This window comes from Calliphora vicina, chromosome 4, assembly GCF_958450345.1.
Source record: "Calliphora vicina chromosome 4, idCalVici1.1, whole genome shotgun sequence".
In the NCBI taxonomy this organism is placed as follows: Eukaryota; Metazoa; Arthropoda; class Insecta; order Diptera; family Calliphoridae; genus Calliphora; species Calliphora vicina.
Window position 1 is genome coordinate 32,229,187 of NC_088783.1, and position 16,621 is coordinate 32,245,807.

General features: G+C 29.1%; 1 protein-coding gene across 1 annotated transcript; it reads right to left on the minus strand.

Annotated features, from left to right (window-relative positions):
* Positions 1-12,309: 12,309 nt before the first annotated feature.
* LOC135957677 (farnesol dehydrogenase-like) lies at positions 12,310-13,205 on the minus strand. Its single transcript, XM_065508462.1, has 2 exons — positions 12,609-13,205; positions 12,310-12,541 (listed from the first exon to the last, which is right to left on the minus strand). Exons 1-2 carry the CDS (start codon positions 13,179-13,181, stop codon positions 12,368-12,370), a joined length of 747 nt encoding a protein of 248 aa, XP_065364534.1. The 5' UTR covers positions 13,182-13,205; the 3' UTR covers positions 12,310-12,367.
* Between the last annotated feature and the right edge of the window lie 3,416 nt (positions 13,206-16,621).

Below are 16,621 nucleotides of genomic sequence, written 5' to 3' on the forward strand. Positions count from 1 at the left end.
CTTTTATATACGGCTTTGCGACAAGGTAATAAACTTTGAAAATTTCTGCCGTTTTCGATTTTCCATGAGTTTTTTAAAATACAAAAATTTGCTATTTTCACGTAAAAAATATATTATTTGCTTCAATTTGTTATTATAACTCCGAAACTACTGAGCCGATTAAAACGCAATATATAAACGGATTAAAGGTTATGTAAATGTAAATTTTTCTAAGTTTATTTTAACAATATCGGACTAACTATTTTTGACTTATCATAAATTATGTGAGGGAATGTCTTAAAAAATTCACCATTTTACTAAAAAAAATTAAAAAACTTCTCCATAGAATTTAAAATTTGGACTATATTTGTACTACTGGAACCGCAATACATCAAAATTGTGTAGTGGATTAAAAAGCCTCTATTTTTTCGATTTTGTTGCCCTGTGTAATCCATTATAATTTGATATCAAAAACAAGTAATAGTGTTATATTCGACTGTGCCAATTTAAAATCGGATCCCTTGCCAAGCCATAATAAACAATTAAAATTTGTAAATATGTATGTATATTTGTTTATTGCAATCTAAAACCATTCATTCATTTTTTGATAATGCGTTTAAAAAACAAATTTTAAAATTAAAAAAATTGGAATTTGAGTTATACTTGAAATTTTATATATGTATTTTTGTTTGAGTTATCGATGTCAGATAATTTTTATATTTTATTTAATCATCTTTGGGTAAATGAAATTCAAAAACTATTTTTAATTAGATTTTTTTAAAAACCATGATCAAAATCTTGAAATTTCAAATTAAATGTGGCACCTCCTAAACGTTATACGATTTTGCTCAAATGTTCAGCAATTGGTTTTTCAGATGAACTAATTTAGATATTTGGCGTATCGAAAATCGAATAATTTCCACCATCTTTTTTCGCTAATAATAATGATAAATTTTATAAATTTCGGTATCAGTTAAGTGAAGTTTTATCTAAATATACATATTATTAACTTTTAGAAAAGTAAAATTTTACAAACATAAATAATACTTTTCTTTTGTGTTTTTTTTTAACAATAACAAACAAAATTGATCATTCAATAGAAACAAAAATAACCTTTATTATGATTATTTTTTTCTCTATGAATACATATTGGAAAAATTGAAATTTTAATATGCATATTTTTTTACTTTAAAAGCAAAGTAAAGAGTAAAAAATATTATTTATATTTTTAATGTTTATTTACACTAAATACATATTCGTTTGTGTAGTATATTTATGCAGTCACTGGATTTTTCCTAAAGTACACCCCTCGAAATAAGTATATGGTACGAGTTTTATGTTGGAATAACCAAAATGTTATAGACCTACCTTATATTCAGTTACACTGATAACTACAAATATATTTTCGGTTACTCTTAGTTAGTTTTAATTGCATTTTCTTTACAGTATGTATTGTTCAAAAGTATATCAATAAAAATTAAAAGAGGCCAAACGCAGTCGGATTCACTTGATTTTAGTGTCGCGTTCTTATACCTAAATAATGGATTCTTACAAGTACTCCTCGATCGTATTAATCAAATGGCTAAAAATTGGAATTCAAATCAAAATTTATTGGCTTTAACTAAAAACGAAGTTACTGCTAAACACATTGTTTTGATTTAAAATGTGTATATCGATCGCTATCGTAAGTATTTTCAAAAACAATAATTTCATTTTAACATCCATATATAGACAATGCGGTACTTGGTAAAAATTGAAGTAAGTAATTCACAAATGTGGCGGGAAAATATGTAGCGTTCTAAATCATACTAAAAGTTCTAAAAAACCAATGTGATAACTTTCAACCAATAGCAACATTATTACAGTTTAGATTAAAAAAATCGATTTTTTCAATATGCAGTCGAAAATTATTTCTATTTCATGTCGGGTTTTTTGATGATCAGGATTATTTCTCAAAACAAAATGAATCATTGGAAAGGCAACTAAATGTATAACACTGCGAAATTACAAGATATTGTAATATAATGCTCTGGAAGTATTTTGGTTGTATCGAATAGGTGTCTTAAATCGGGTTATTGTAGAAACTTTCAAAATGTTTTATTTCCTGTATGACTTAAAAATTCTTAGTTTTAAAAAAATTGTAGCATAAAGTTTTAAACATTTGTACAATATACATTTATTCAAGGTATTGGTCATTGTTAGCTATGACCTTTTCTCACCTTTCTGGCAAAATATGGATTCAGCGCCAAAAGAACTGCTCATCTTTTGAGGCCAGGAACGAATCAAGCCATACTTCGGATACTCTGTTCTGAAGTGAAGCGTATCCCAGAAAGAGAGTTCTGACCTGGAATTGCTGATTGAGTAGCTCCCAATTATTTTGCAAGGTCTTGTAGAGTTGGACAACTCGTGTAGTAATGCCTCCAATTCTTGGTCTTCAAATTTATGGCTGGCCTGGGCGATATTTGCCTTGCGTATTAAAATTAGCACTTCTGAACCGCACAAATCGTCTCTCGTAAATTGAAACTGATGGAAGATATTCACCATAAGCTTTGGTGAGCAGTTGGTGTTCTTCAGCGGCACTTTTTCAAATTAAAGACGTAAAGCAAAACTTCCCGCATATGACGCTTTGTTGGCAGAAAATTAGAAATTTTCGAAGCAATAAAAAAAACGTTGTTGTTTACACTATAATGTTCAACAACTAAGCGAGAATAAATGACGGAAAACATAAAAACGTTTAAATTGTCGGAAATTTACTATTTTTATACCACATAGCACCGCTCCTCAGGGGTATATAGGGTGCATCGTGCAAAACTAAACTACTAAATACTCCTATTCTACATCTGTGAGAAATTCCTTGATAATCAGATCAGCCAGTTTGAAATGGCAGATTTATTTCCAAAATATTTTGATTCTGCCCAAATGTTCACAGGCATCATAATGCTTGAAAAAACGGTTATGATTTTTCACAGTTGCCCTCTTATTTTACAATTATACTTATGCAGGTCCTTAATTTGTTCCATATACTTATATCAAAGAGTGTATTTATATTGGGTACTAGTGTATTATATAGTGACTATTGACTGACCTTGAGATGAAGTTGGGAAAAGAAAATAATCAAGTACATAGAAATATAAACATTAATATTCATACGAACACTAAGATGGACCCATTTTTTGTTATACGAAAATTTGTTTGGTAAAGAATTTCTAAAATAATTTGATATAGCGTTAGGCGTTAATAAACTCCGGATAAATCAGATAAATATGGTTAAAATTTGGAATTGAGTATAGAAATTTACTCAGCTAAGGCATCAATGACTTCAAAATAGAATACTGTTCCTTGGCAAATATGAATAAACCAAACTTTCATTTCAATTGGCAACCTATTTGGGGGCCCTGCTAATGCTCAAGTGAAAATAGTTTTAACTCTAAAATATTTATTTATTTCTGTTTATAAGAAAATATTTGTTATTTTATGAAAGTATATATTGAAAATGTATGTACAATGGTATGTATATATGTGTATTTGCATTTATGTATGTGGTCTCTTATTTATTTTCAAAATACTTGTGTGTATCATGGTTATTTGAACAAAATATTTGAAATTTCTCTTGATTTTCATATGAAAATTAAGCTTTGGTATAAATATTTCTATTGAAGAAGTACTTAAAATAAATTTCATTTAACAGGACATAAAATCCTTTTTAAATAACTAAATCATATTGAATTACAGTTATTGATTGATACTAAGTATATTTTAAGGCTGTATTTTTGCAATTAGTAAAAGTTATGCAATTACTAAAGGTTTAAAATAATACTTAAATATTAAAATGTTTTCTTATTGAGTTTCTTTTCAAGGTTTATTTTGAATAGGTTATATAGAAAAGCATCTAATAAAATTCCTTACTTTACATTAAGAATTCGTAATTTTCATTAAAATTGATAAATTAATTTACAGGGTTTTATTTATTTTTATGTTTTAGTTATTTATTAACATTAATTGCACACTATGTCTTACTATTTTTTGTTTTGTTTTTACAAAAACTAACAACATTATTTCCCTGCAATTAAATACAGATTTCTATTATACACACCCATTATTTCAGCCCCTACTCAAGTGCACTTATTATTCTGTTAAGATATACATATACAACAAATTTCTACATGATTTTATGACCAAAACTCTAGTACCTTGAACAATTATTTACCAAAATCTTAACGCAAATAATGCATCAAGTATTTCTTTCTTTCTTTTTTTTTATTGATTAACCAGACCAGGCCGAGGACAAACGAGAGAGAAAAAAAAAATAGAAATACGTTACGACATTCTTTTGTATTGTTTGATATTTTATTGTCTAAGCTTTTGACCATAAATGTTTCAGAAAATATTAACTTCTACATAAATTTCTAAAGAGTCCATTATTATTGGTTGCTCACACACCCATCCAACCCACATCCACTCATGTACATTGGGAAAATTTACGATTTCTTATAGTTTTAACAATACAATACCGAGTATTCGTTTACAATAGATGGGTCCTGCATTTTATCTTGGTAAACCTTAAAAATACGCATACACATTCATATCAAGTGTACACAGATATGTTAGAATGTGTGCGAGTGTATTTATGTTGGACAGTTGTTATTATTGTTAAATGGTTTTCTTATGTGGCACAGTGGGGTGAATTTCAAGAATAGCCCAGCAGTTTTAGGGTGACAACTAGTTACATAACTGGCTACGTGACTAGTTATTTTAACAGGTACATGTCATAAGCAGGGTGTAATTTTACCGTTATTGATTACAATGAGACTGTCTGATAGCTGGTCCAATATAGTCAATACATTGGATTCACTTACCGGTTATATAGATTCAGTTACATTACTAGTTACCTAACTGGTTACTTGAGCAGATGTAACTAGTTTTTATACGGTTGCAAGTGAAAGCTAATTGACAGAGCCAGAGACACTCAAATAACCCATTGCTTGAAAAATAAACCTTCCTCCTACAACTCTCCAATGTTATTAACTGTGTTGCAAAATATTTAATAAATCGAATGATAAATGATATCAAACATTGGTAATTGTGTGTAATTCCCCAAGACCACTTTATTAAGGAAAGATTCGGCAACGTTCAAAATTAGGCTTCAGAGTATAATACAATTTGTTATAAATAATTTTGAAATAGTGAATAATTAATTTACTAAAAAGTTCTTAATACGTTAATATTGTATTTGAATTCAGGATCATGTCCAACTAGCTCAAATTTTTTAAAGCATACCTCCAAAACTGAAACTATTATGTTTGCTAGCCAATTATTTTGTAGATTGTTGGGAAGGGAATCAGATCAGAATATTTCTGTTGAAAATTTAATGATGGACTTTGTTTTCGAATGTTTTTTAACATTATCAATACTTGAATTGTTAACTTTAACGTTATTTTTTGTTTTTCTTTAACAATAAAATATTAAAAAACCGACATCAGAACTTCATTCTCTACTTTTTTAAAAAAAATTAAATTATTCGAATAATTCGATTAATATTAAACGTTAAAATCTCTTATTCGAATTATTCGTTTTATTCGAACAAGAGAAAAATCGAATAATTCGAATACCCTAGTGGTTTGTTTACTAACCACCGTGGCGGGTGGCATTAAAAATAACTATGATAAAAATTTTTGTTTCGTATAAATTTTTTTTATGAAATCGAATAATTTTGACTAAATTTTCTGACCAAACAACCGATATATCAAAGTAACACTGAATTCGATGAACAATAAACACTATGTGTTTTTTTATTGAATGCGGGAAAGTCTCTTAAAAAACAGATTTTTACAATATTTTCAAATTAAATATTTATCTAACCAGAGTACGCTGACGGCAATGTTTTGCAAAAAATCATAAACGATGACTTCAAAAAATATAATTGTTTAGCAAAATGGTAATAGATGCCAATAAACTATGTTTTAAAGACTATAGAAAATGTGGTTAGTAAAATGACCACCTCAAAGAGTTAACTGCTGGGAAATCTTAAGAAATAAATATTGTTACGTTTTTACCTTTTAGAAACGGTGTTTTTTTCCCTTTAAATAAACCGAATGCTTTTGATTGCAAATAAAAGCAGTTTAGTAGTTTAAAATTGCAACAACTCTTTATGAATTCAAATTTACACAACAACAGTTTAAATAGCCACTTAGTGTTTTTATACACGTTTAAATTACACTTTATAATTAAATTACACTTTATAATGTACAAGAATGCAGTTGATGTTAACTCTAATAACGTCTATGATAAACTCCTTCAATACTGCACAGCAGCCACTATTTTAGACAGTGCCATCTTCATTCGAGTAGCCTAGATTGTTCTTAGCGGACAAAACTAGAATACTCGAATTCTAGAGCTTTCAATGTTAATGTTAGCAGCTTAAACATTTAGTCTTGCCATACTTACAAACAATGCTATAAACATTTTTAATAAGTAGAAGCTTCTACTGATGGCCATGTTTATAAACATGATGAATGTTGCTGGCAGTCGCTACAGACCGTTAAATTCAAATCTCTAATGCAAATTCGTAACAATATATTTTATAGAATTTCTAAGCTAAGCATATATGTTAATAAAAATTAAACCACTAAACTTATAGTTTTGAATCTTTTTTTATTTGATTGAAATTATTGTTACACTTTACAAAAAAAATATTTGTATAGTTCTAATCACTAATGATGAAATTTTTAAACTTTTTCGAAAACACTTCCATTATGGTTTTTATAGTGCTTTATGTCACTTTGTTCGAACAGGTTGTCCTTCTCCATTTAAAATCTACCACACTTTTTTGTGCTCTTCAATTCTCTTTTAACAAGAGTCCAATATCTCTCCACTGGACTCAGCTCCAGGCAGTTTGGAGGAATTGCATCTCTTGGTACAAATACCACATTATTGTTCACTCCAGTCCTTTCTCATCATAGTGACAGATACTAAATCAGGCCAAAAATAAGTGGACACATTAAGAAGTCTTATGAATGGAAACATCCATTTTTGTAAACATTCCTTGCTATAAATTTCGGTATTTGTAGAGCCCTTTGTAACAAATGTTTGGCTTTTTTGCCGCATCTATATATTGCTTTCCATACCAAGAACATTTTGAGAAAAATTTTCCATACATACATTTCGTCATCCAGTATGCAACTGGTATATTTTTTGTATAAAATCTGACTTCAATTTCCTTGCTCTGTCTTTGGCCTTAAAATTTTTAGCAGAGTTCCTGTCAGAAACTTTTTAACCTTGTATGCTTTTAAACCTTTAACTTTTCGTACCAAATAATCCTAGTACTGACCTAACCGGGCTGCTTTCCTACCGGAGGTTTTGGGAGCTCTTTTGAAAATGCTTTCTATTTTTTGGCTTCAGAAACGTCATTCTTTCTACCTGAACCAGGTTTTATATCAACGAACAAGTTCTTCCGATACTGTTTAATAACATTGTAAACAGTTTGATAGCAGACCTTTGATTGTTTGGCCAACTTTTTGTAGGACCAAGTTGGGTTTTGTTGACAATATTTAATAATTCTAGTACATTTTAATCAGATTAACAACAAATGAACATAATTGACATTAAACATAATAACTGACAAGCTGTACAAAGGTAACTTGATCAAAAAAAAAAAAAAATCGATCGAGTATTACTTGAGTTAAAAGTTTTAATGAAAAATGTGTGTTAAGTATTTTACGATATCAGTCCTTATTTTATTGACTGCTTTTTATTAACTAAAGTCAAATTATATAACCTGATTGGTTTCTAGTTAAAAAGTCAAAATATTGTGAATATTGCAAAAGTCTAGTTAGGCTGATGTAGTGAGGTGTGTCCATTATGTTGGCCCTTATTCGATTTTCGGTGTTTGTTCTTCAATATCTGAAATCCAAATGCTGAAATTTTTAGCTAAATCCTATAAGTTTAGAGGTAGATCATTTTGTTTGAAATTTCGAGTTTAGAGAGTTATGTTATTACATTATTTACTACATGTAATTGTTTAGCATTTACTACCCAATCAGTTCCACTGTGTAGTGTTGTGAGAAAAACGACTTCATTAAATGTCATCCAAAGCAATGATTTCCTAAATTAACCCCAAAGTATGGCCGACTATAATAATAATAATACGAATAAGAAGAAGGCAAAATCAAGAACCAAAAACCGAGAATAAAATACAGTTTGTATCATATTTAAGCTGTTTCAGAAAGAACCTTTTTCCTGTTAAATGCTTAAGAAATGCCACAACATGTGTGATAACCGGATACACATACATGGATATCTGCACATAAGAATTACACACTGTGTGTGATTGTGTGAGAGTGTTGCGCAAAATTAAAGGACATTTTTATTGTTTCTTTCATTAGAAATTATGGCTCATTGTATAACTTTTTTAGAAGTATGTGGTGTATATGTGTATGTAAGTTGACTAAGATCCTATTTGCAATTTATTGTTCTTTCTAACTGATGTATAAATAATTTCCGTTGCCAAATGTGCCATAATAATGACATTCTTAATGAAAGAACAACGAAATGTAGGCAATTTATCTGCGTATGTGCCATGCATGATTTTTAAATAACTATTTAAGTGTTGAGAGGTAATTTAAGCCACAAAGGCTTATTTAAGCAATTGAAAGGATTTTGAGATCCTTCGTCCGATAAAACTACAATGCAATTTGAAAAATTGCAAAAAAAAAATGGATACAAATCAAAATATTTTTAGATATTTTGATGTAACATTTAAAAAATTTAATATGTTTAGCATCTTGCAGCATTTTCAATTTGTTTAAAGTTTTTTGTAAATAATATGAAAACTTTTAGTATAACATATTTTAATAATCGTTAATAATTTGAATTTATTTTAGTTGCATTAAAAAAATATTCCCTTAATAATAACACTCTGCTACAAAATGACTCTGCTACTAAAACCGTTTTCAAAGATTTTGAAACACCCTCAAAATCTTGAGTTATTTTGAAAACTCACAATTTTATATAGACAAAAATGAGACATTATTTATTAAAATGGTTTATACTTGCAAAAGTTATTCTGTATAGTTTTTATTTCTGTATAGTTTTTTTATTCATATGGGCTGGGGGAAAAAATACTAAAAAAGGTGTTAATGAAAAGTTGAATAACTTTTACAATTTTCATCCGATTTGAATAATTAAAACATATGGTTTGTTAAGAACTAAATTTCCTTAATACATTGGTATAAAATTTTATAAGCTTCCATATCAAAATAAGCAATGAAAAGCGACTAAAATCAAAAAAGTTGATAAATTTTGTTTTTCTTTTAGATATTCTTAACAAAAAAATACTTATAACTAACAAATGTACACGTCATTTTAAAGCGCATTCAGTTTTCTTTCCAAGCCCGTTAAAAAATTTAAAGTGGGACAGAAACTGACTGAGTTGAATATCGATAAGTCGACGAACATCACTGAAAACGGTTTTTGCAGAATAACTTCGGAATTTGAGGGTGTTTCTGAAATTTTTTCACACAAATTCTAATGTAATCGGCAAGCCCTATAACCCACGCTAGGTCGATTTCGAAGTTTTTTTTTCCATCGTAGCACCGTGTAACTAACATCTGTATGTTATTTTGTCATTTATATAAAATTGGCTTAAATTTGTTTTCTGTTTATATGTTTATTTGACATTTAAACCAAAAGACATTTTCTGCACATATTGCAAAAAATTTCATAAAAAAGCACATACAAATTGTTATAAACATTTTATATTCATTTTAAAATACGTTTTTATTTCCTGTTCCATTCTTTTAAGTAGTCTTTCGTTTTTAACCGCGATTTCTTTTTATGTTTTGTTATTTTTATGTTTCACCACCACCAACCAGACTTATTTAGTTAAAATTGCGGCTACATTGTGGAATCTTGCAAGTAATATGTTCAATCTTACATGGAGTTGAATTGCCTGACTTGAGTGAATTTTAAAATAAATGTTGGTCCCTAATCACAGCCACAAAATAATGGTGCTAAAGAATTTTGTTGCTGTTTCTGTTGTTTTTCTTTATTGTTAAACATTTGTTTTATCATCTGATATTTTGTTTTATGTATGTATATCAGTTTTAATATTATTTTATTTATATCGTTGTTGGTTTTTGGGATATTCTTAAGATTTTGTTAAGGTTTAAGTCGAATAATGTTTCATCTACTGCTATAGAATTGTATTGTATTATTTACGCACTCTGAAATTAAGGAGCTCAAGCTGAAGGCATCAGATGGAATGTAGCTGATGATGGTAATACAGTTGATATTAACCCTCTAACCGGCAAGAGTGCCTCAAGGCATGCATTACAAAACACCAATTATCTCAAAGAGTAATTATAATTTTTTGTCTTAAATTTAACTGTGACTTTAGTTACAGATTTTTTAACATTTCCCTCGAAGGTCGAAATGCATTCTGACTTTTAGTTTTTGTTCTGTCAGAAGTTTTGTGAGTGATATCATAATTTTAGCACGTACAATTTTGTGTGATTTTTGTTTTAAATCAAAGTTTTACTAACTTTTAGTTGCTAATGTCTGTCCTGAGTTTATTGAGTCATAATTACCCTAAAAAAATGATTCGACAACATTTTTTTAGCTTTTTAAAGTTTGCTGGTTAGAGGGTTAAATCGATACGATATACTGACTGACTCACAACTCGCTGTTAATATTTATATAAGTACATAGTGCCATCTTCTATTAGTTTCATGAATTATCTAACGAAAAAACTAGAATGTTCAACCTCGGTTTTTGTGCAGTCCATATCCTGAGGAGCTTTTGGTTTCAAACCAGAAGTTTCGGGGTCGATCTTGTCGTCACCGCGGTAGATACACAGCCGAATGCTATCGAAGAAGCAGAAACCTTGACCACTTTTCAGTTTTGGGTCGGTAGGTCAGGATTCCCGCTCTGAATGTACGCAGGGATCTCCTCATTTCATGTGGTTCCGCCGGAATGACTGAGATTGATCTCAGTCTGCGATGTATCCCACTTGCAGGGATCACATCCAGTTTCGCGCCAGGCCTCAATTCCCCTGGGGACGCAATTGGTAGTTCTAGGAATTGGGCCAAGATTCTCTTTGAGAATTTTCCAGTATACCCCCAGCATATCCTGACGGATCATTACCCATGTCTCCTGGGAGATAGCCCCGTCTTCAACACTCTTGTCGATTGCAAGCTACATCACTGTATGGCGTTCTAATCGCACGAGCATCTTGCTTTGGACGTTTAGTCTTCGGCTGTTGGTTTTTCTGTTGAAGCTGCTCCTTCTTCGAACGTTTCGTTTAGGCGCGACAGATGCGGCTTAGTCCGCTGCATCTGTACTGGTGGGAGGGTCGGAGATGTCCAGCTCAGCCAAACGGGCCTTTGCCTAACCTAGAGCAGACAAACGCGGCACGGCTTTGTACGAAGCCCCTCCTTGATTGTTTTTTGCGAGCGGGGGAATTCGTTGTTACCGTGTAGTGGGTGAGGCTACGGAGGTTGAATCCGCACAGAAAAAATTATATTTCAATTCAAACATTTATCCCATATTGAACTGGTTTCAATTATTTCATAATTAAATCAAGTATTCATTTGCTCAAAAACTAAATTTCTTGATATTTTCTATTGAATTTTGAGTTTTGAATTTGATTATTTTGACAATTGAATATAAAATTTTCGTTATTGGTTGAATTTCAAATACAAAAATTATTGAATAGATAATTTTCATAATTGAAACACAAAAAATAACAAAAATGTGTTTTCAATTACGAAAATTATCTATTGGACCATCCATGCAGGGAAGGCTTACATGGACTGGGTGAAATCTGCCTTGGCGTCGGAGGGGAGCTGTAGAAAATCGAATATATCACTCGTACTTGTTTTTTTTTGTTGTTTTGGGAAGTAGATATAATTTTATCGCAACCAAATTTTACTAAATTTCTCAAAAAGTCTCGAATACAAAGATAAACTTAACCTACTATCACATTCTTTAGGCTGCATTGAAGGGTACACTTTATTTAAATTTTTTTCTTTTTGTAATAAAAAGCTTAGATAATTTATTATCATACCCAATGAATTCACGTTCATATTATTTCTTTTATTCCATTTTTTTTTCTTTAAAGTTCATATTTATTTGTAACAGGGGAATTTTGTTCGTTTCATGTTTCATTTGCCTTTTGTTTGTTTATTGCCAATCTAATGTCTAGCAGCATTCATTAAAGAAGCTCGTTAATATTCTAAGAACATAAACAAATTTAAGTTTTTTTATGAAAAATATAGATTTATTTATTTTTTATTTAAAATTAAATTAAATAAGAAAAGTTTTGCGATCAAAAAAATAAAAATAATCATAATTTGATTGGTATTTGTCTAGCATACAAAAGTAGCGTAACTGCTCAAAACATTTCGCCAACTGGTTTAATAGTCATTTCATGTATTTGAACATGCGGTGGTGTAGAAAGAGCATAGACAATGCCTTGTGAGATATCCTCTGGTTTTAGCAGAGCAGCCACAGTATGCTTCATACTTTCGGGTATAATTTCTGTTTCTGTTGCGCCAGGACTAATGCTCTAAAAAAAATTAAAAAATTAATTTTCAAAAACAGTTTAATAATGCTAAAGTTATTTAGAGGCTTACAGTTATTTTAATTTTAGTACCCAAGCCTTTAAATTCTTGGCGATAGATTTTTGTTATGGCGGTTATGGCGAATTTCGAAGGTGCATATATATTATTGTCCGGCACGTAATTGGGCAAACATCTTACACGATGACCAGATATACTATTCAGCAATATTACATGACCATTGAAATTACGTTCTTTCATTGATTTGAAAGCCCTTTGTGTACAATAGACTACACCCATTACATTGGTTTGTAAAACTTGTTGGATTTCTTCGGGATTTCCCGTACACAATTTGCCTTTACTCATGCAACCAGCATTATTGACTAAAATATCAACTCCGCCAAAGAGGGAGATGATTTTATCGAATGCTTCATTAACCGATTTCAAACTGGATACATCACATTCTAGGGCTGTTAGGTTCGCCTGCAGCTGTACAGGCAATTGTTGTTTAATTTCCCGGACACGTTCAACACGTCTGGCCAGACCCACCACTAGTAAACCATTTTTAACAAGATCCTTAACAATAGCAGCACCAATGCCAGAACTGGCTCCTGTCACAACCGCTAATTTATTTTGCCAACGTTCCATTATATTTTTCTGATACTTATGTTATTAATAGTTTGAAGGTTTTTTAAATACTGTTGAATTTAGTTAATAAAATAAATAAATTTTGTTATAATTATTTTATTTGTTATGGTTATCTGTAGGTCAGGAAAGTACAGTTAAAGATAAGCAATTATATTTGTGTAATTACTTAATATTGAATTTTGTTTGATTGCAATTTTTATATGTATAAACAATAGGGTGGCTCGGAAGGTCTAAAATTGTTCTCCGGCATTTGTTTCATTTGAATTGTCCACTATCGATAATTCATCCCAAGAATGCGATTGATTTGGGATCTACGAATGTAAATTATGGCTGAATATTTTGATCATTGTACCTTTTAATATTACAATTTATCTTCATCATGTAATTTTTTTTAATCACTTTGTTTTATCTACTTTTTCAATTAAATTGAAAAGAAAAGCAAAAAAAAAAACAGAACTTCTAATTGAATTAAGTAGTAACAAGTTTTATGTTTGGCGTCTTGTGGTTATGTTGCAAAATATCCATCATGTTTCCATTGTGTTGTTTTTTTCTGTTCTTTACAATTCTAAATTTCAATTTGATTAAAACGCAGTTGTTGTATGTTGGAAAGAAATATTTAATTATTTTTACGTTAATTTATGTTGGTATGTGTTTGTGTAACAATGGTTAAGTTGCAATACGTGCAAGTGCAGCTGTGTGTATGTCAGAGTTTTTGTTTGCATCCGTCCAGCAAAACTAAACAATGGCTGGCACATTTGCCATCTATTCAACAGGAAACTTAAGAAACAAGACAAGTTTATTTATCTTTATTTACCTTAACGAATAGCTTGGGAATGAATAGTGGCCAAATACACGCCCTCTTAATTTATAAGCATTGCATTAGTGAGTAGATAGATGCACTCGGAGAAATTTTGGTACTAAATAAATATGAGCCATTGCATAAAAGTAGTAAATATAATCAAAGGGACAAAATAAAAAAAAATAATTTTTTAACCTTCAAATATCTCATCTGAATTCGATAATATAAAAGTATTTTACTACATTTCAGCTATAAATACTACTAAGACTAAAATTGTGTACTTTTGCAATATTGTATGAAAAATTAATAAAAAAGGTACTTATTGTAAACTGTAATTTTTTTGGATTTCAATACATTTTCCGAAAACAATACTGAAATTATTTTATTACGCTCTTCTGTAAGATTTTTCTAAAAATAAATAAAAAAGTACATTTTCCAAACTTTTTTAAAATGTAGTAGAAATGGTACTTTTTGAAAAAATTTATTTTTTTGTTTTTTAAACCTATTTTTTAAAAAAATCAATTTTATGTATTTTAACGCTCTTTTGTGAGATTTTTCTGAAAATGAATAAAAAAAAGTACTTTTTCCAAACTTTTTTGAAAAGGTAGTAGAAATGGTACTTTTTGCCTAAATGTATTTTTTTTTGTTTTTTAAACCAATTTAAGCTAAATATATTAAAAATTATTTTTTAGTTTTTAAGATTCCAATCTTACTGGCTATATATGGTCAATCATTTGTTACCAATTGTGTTTATTGTGAACTTGAAAAAGTAGTAAAATTTTAACTTTTCTAAAATTTAAAAAAAATCTATTTATGTATTTCAGTAGCTAATAATGTGTTAGCTACTGATAATAAAAAATACAATAGTTAGCTTAAATTTGGGTATATTGATTATTTTTTCAAAAAAAAAGTAGTAGAAAGGGTACTTTTTGCAAAAAAATTTTGTTTTTGTATTTTACAGCATATTAAGCAAAATATATAAAAAAAATATTTTTGGTTAAATTTTAGTACTTGTCACACTATTTTTGAAAAATTAATAACAAAGGTACTTTTTCCAAAAAGTTCTTTTCTTATATTTCAACATGTTTTCATCTATTAATTTAGTTTTTTGCTCACTTTTACGAGATTTTCTAAAAAAGTTGTAAAAAAAATACATTTTGGGAAAAGGTAATAGAAAATGTAGATTTTAGAAAAAAACAAATTTTAGTATTTTAAAATATTTTCATTTCCTGATACGAAAAATCTAGTTAATTGCGCGCTTTTCCTCTATTTTGGAAAAAGTAGTAGAAAGGTACTTTTTGTGAAAACGTACTTTTAGCTTGAATTTGGATATATTGCTAATTATTTTTAAAATAGTAGAAAAGGTACTTTTTTCTAAAAAATATTTTTTATGTATTTTACAACATTTTAAGCAAAATATATAAAAAACTAGTTTCGCTTAAATTAGGGTACTTTTAATACTATTTTTGAAAAAGTAATAGAAAAAGGTACTTTCTTCAGAAAGTACTTTTTAATATATCAACATATTTTCATCTACCAATGCAGAAAATTCAGTTTATTGTACACTTTTGCGAGATTTTCTAAAAAAGTTGTACCAAAAATAATTCTGCAAACATTTTTGAAAAAAAGTAGTAGAAAATTTACATTTTGGAAAACACTAAATTTTTGTATTTTGCAATATTTTCATCTCCTTGTATCAAAAAAGTAGTTAAGTTTGAAATTCCTCTATTTTTGAAAAAGTAGTAGAAAGGTACTTTTTGTTAAAACGCAATTTTAACGTATTTTAACACATTTTCAGCTATAGAAACTGAAAAACAAGTTTTCAGCTAAAATGTTGGTACTATTATTATGTTTTTTAAAAAAACTAATTACAAAGATATGAATAAAAATACATATTTGAACATTTTTGATTACCATTCGAAATATTATGAAATTTTTACTAAATGCTTATTATTGCGAGATCGCCTCATGGTGACACTCTGAATTTTTTATCTGTTTACCATAAAATGACTTTTTAGAGAGGAAAATCTTTAGAAAATGGAAGATACCTTCTTTGAGATAACCTTTGTTCAAGGACAACTTTTTCAAAAACTACGATTTGTCATTTCAAAATTATTTTGAATTATTTGATATTTGAGCAGCAGTAACTTATTATCTTTGCAACAAATTTTAATTTTAAAATAGCCTTCGTAAAATTTCTGTTTTATTATCACTTAATCCTGGCACTTCAATCAAATGTATAAAATTCATTACATACATACATATATTAGAGTGACAGCCGATTTTTTTTTTTTAGATTTCAAAGAGTGCCGGGTGGAATATTGTGACACTAGGCCTAAATGTTAAGTGCTGAAAATTTGAGCCAAATCGGGCAACGATTTCTGGACGCGCATCGAGGTCAAAGTTCAGATATATGCAAAATTATACTATTTATATGGGATAAATAGGTGAAACTCGTTAAATTTCTTCATTGTTTTCTAGAATTGTATAGATTTATTTATATTAATGAATATTACATTAAAAATTTTTTTTTGAAAGTTAACCCTGCATCTCCTTTGTGTCAAAATTACCCAAAAACTGTATTATCGCCAAAATTCGGAAAAAATGCAAATTTTTCAGATATTTTAAAAATTTTGCTACT

Excerpts from the sequence above, each read along its gene's own strand:
- LOC135957677 (XM_065508462.1), bottom strand. The coding sequence starts at position 13,181 with ATGGAACGTTGGCAAAATAAATTAGCGGTTGTGACAGGAGCCAGTTCT. Across the intron at positions 12,542-12,608 it reads GTACTAAAATTAAAATAACT|AGCATTAGTCCTGGCGCAAC; the intron begins GTAAGCCTCTAA and ends AATTTTTTTTAG.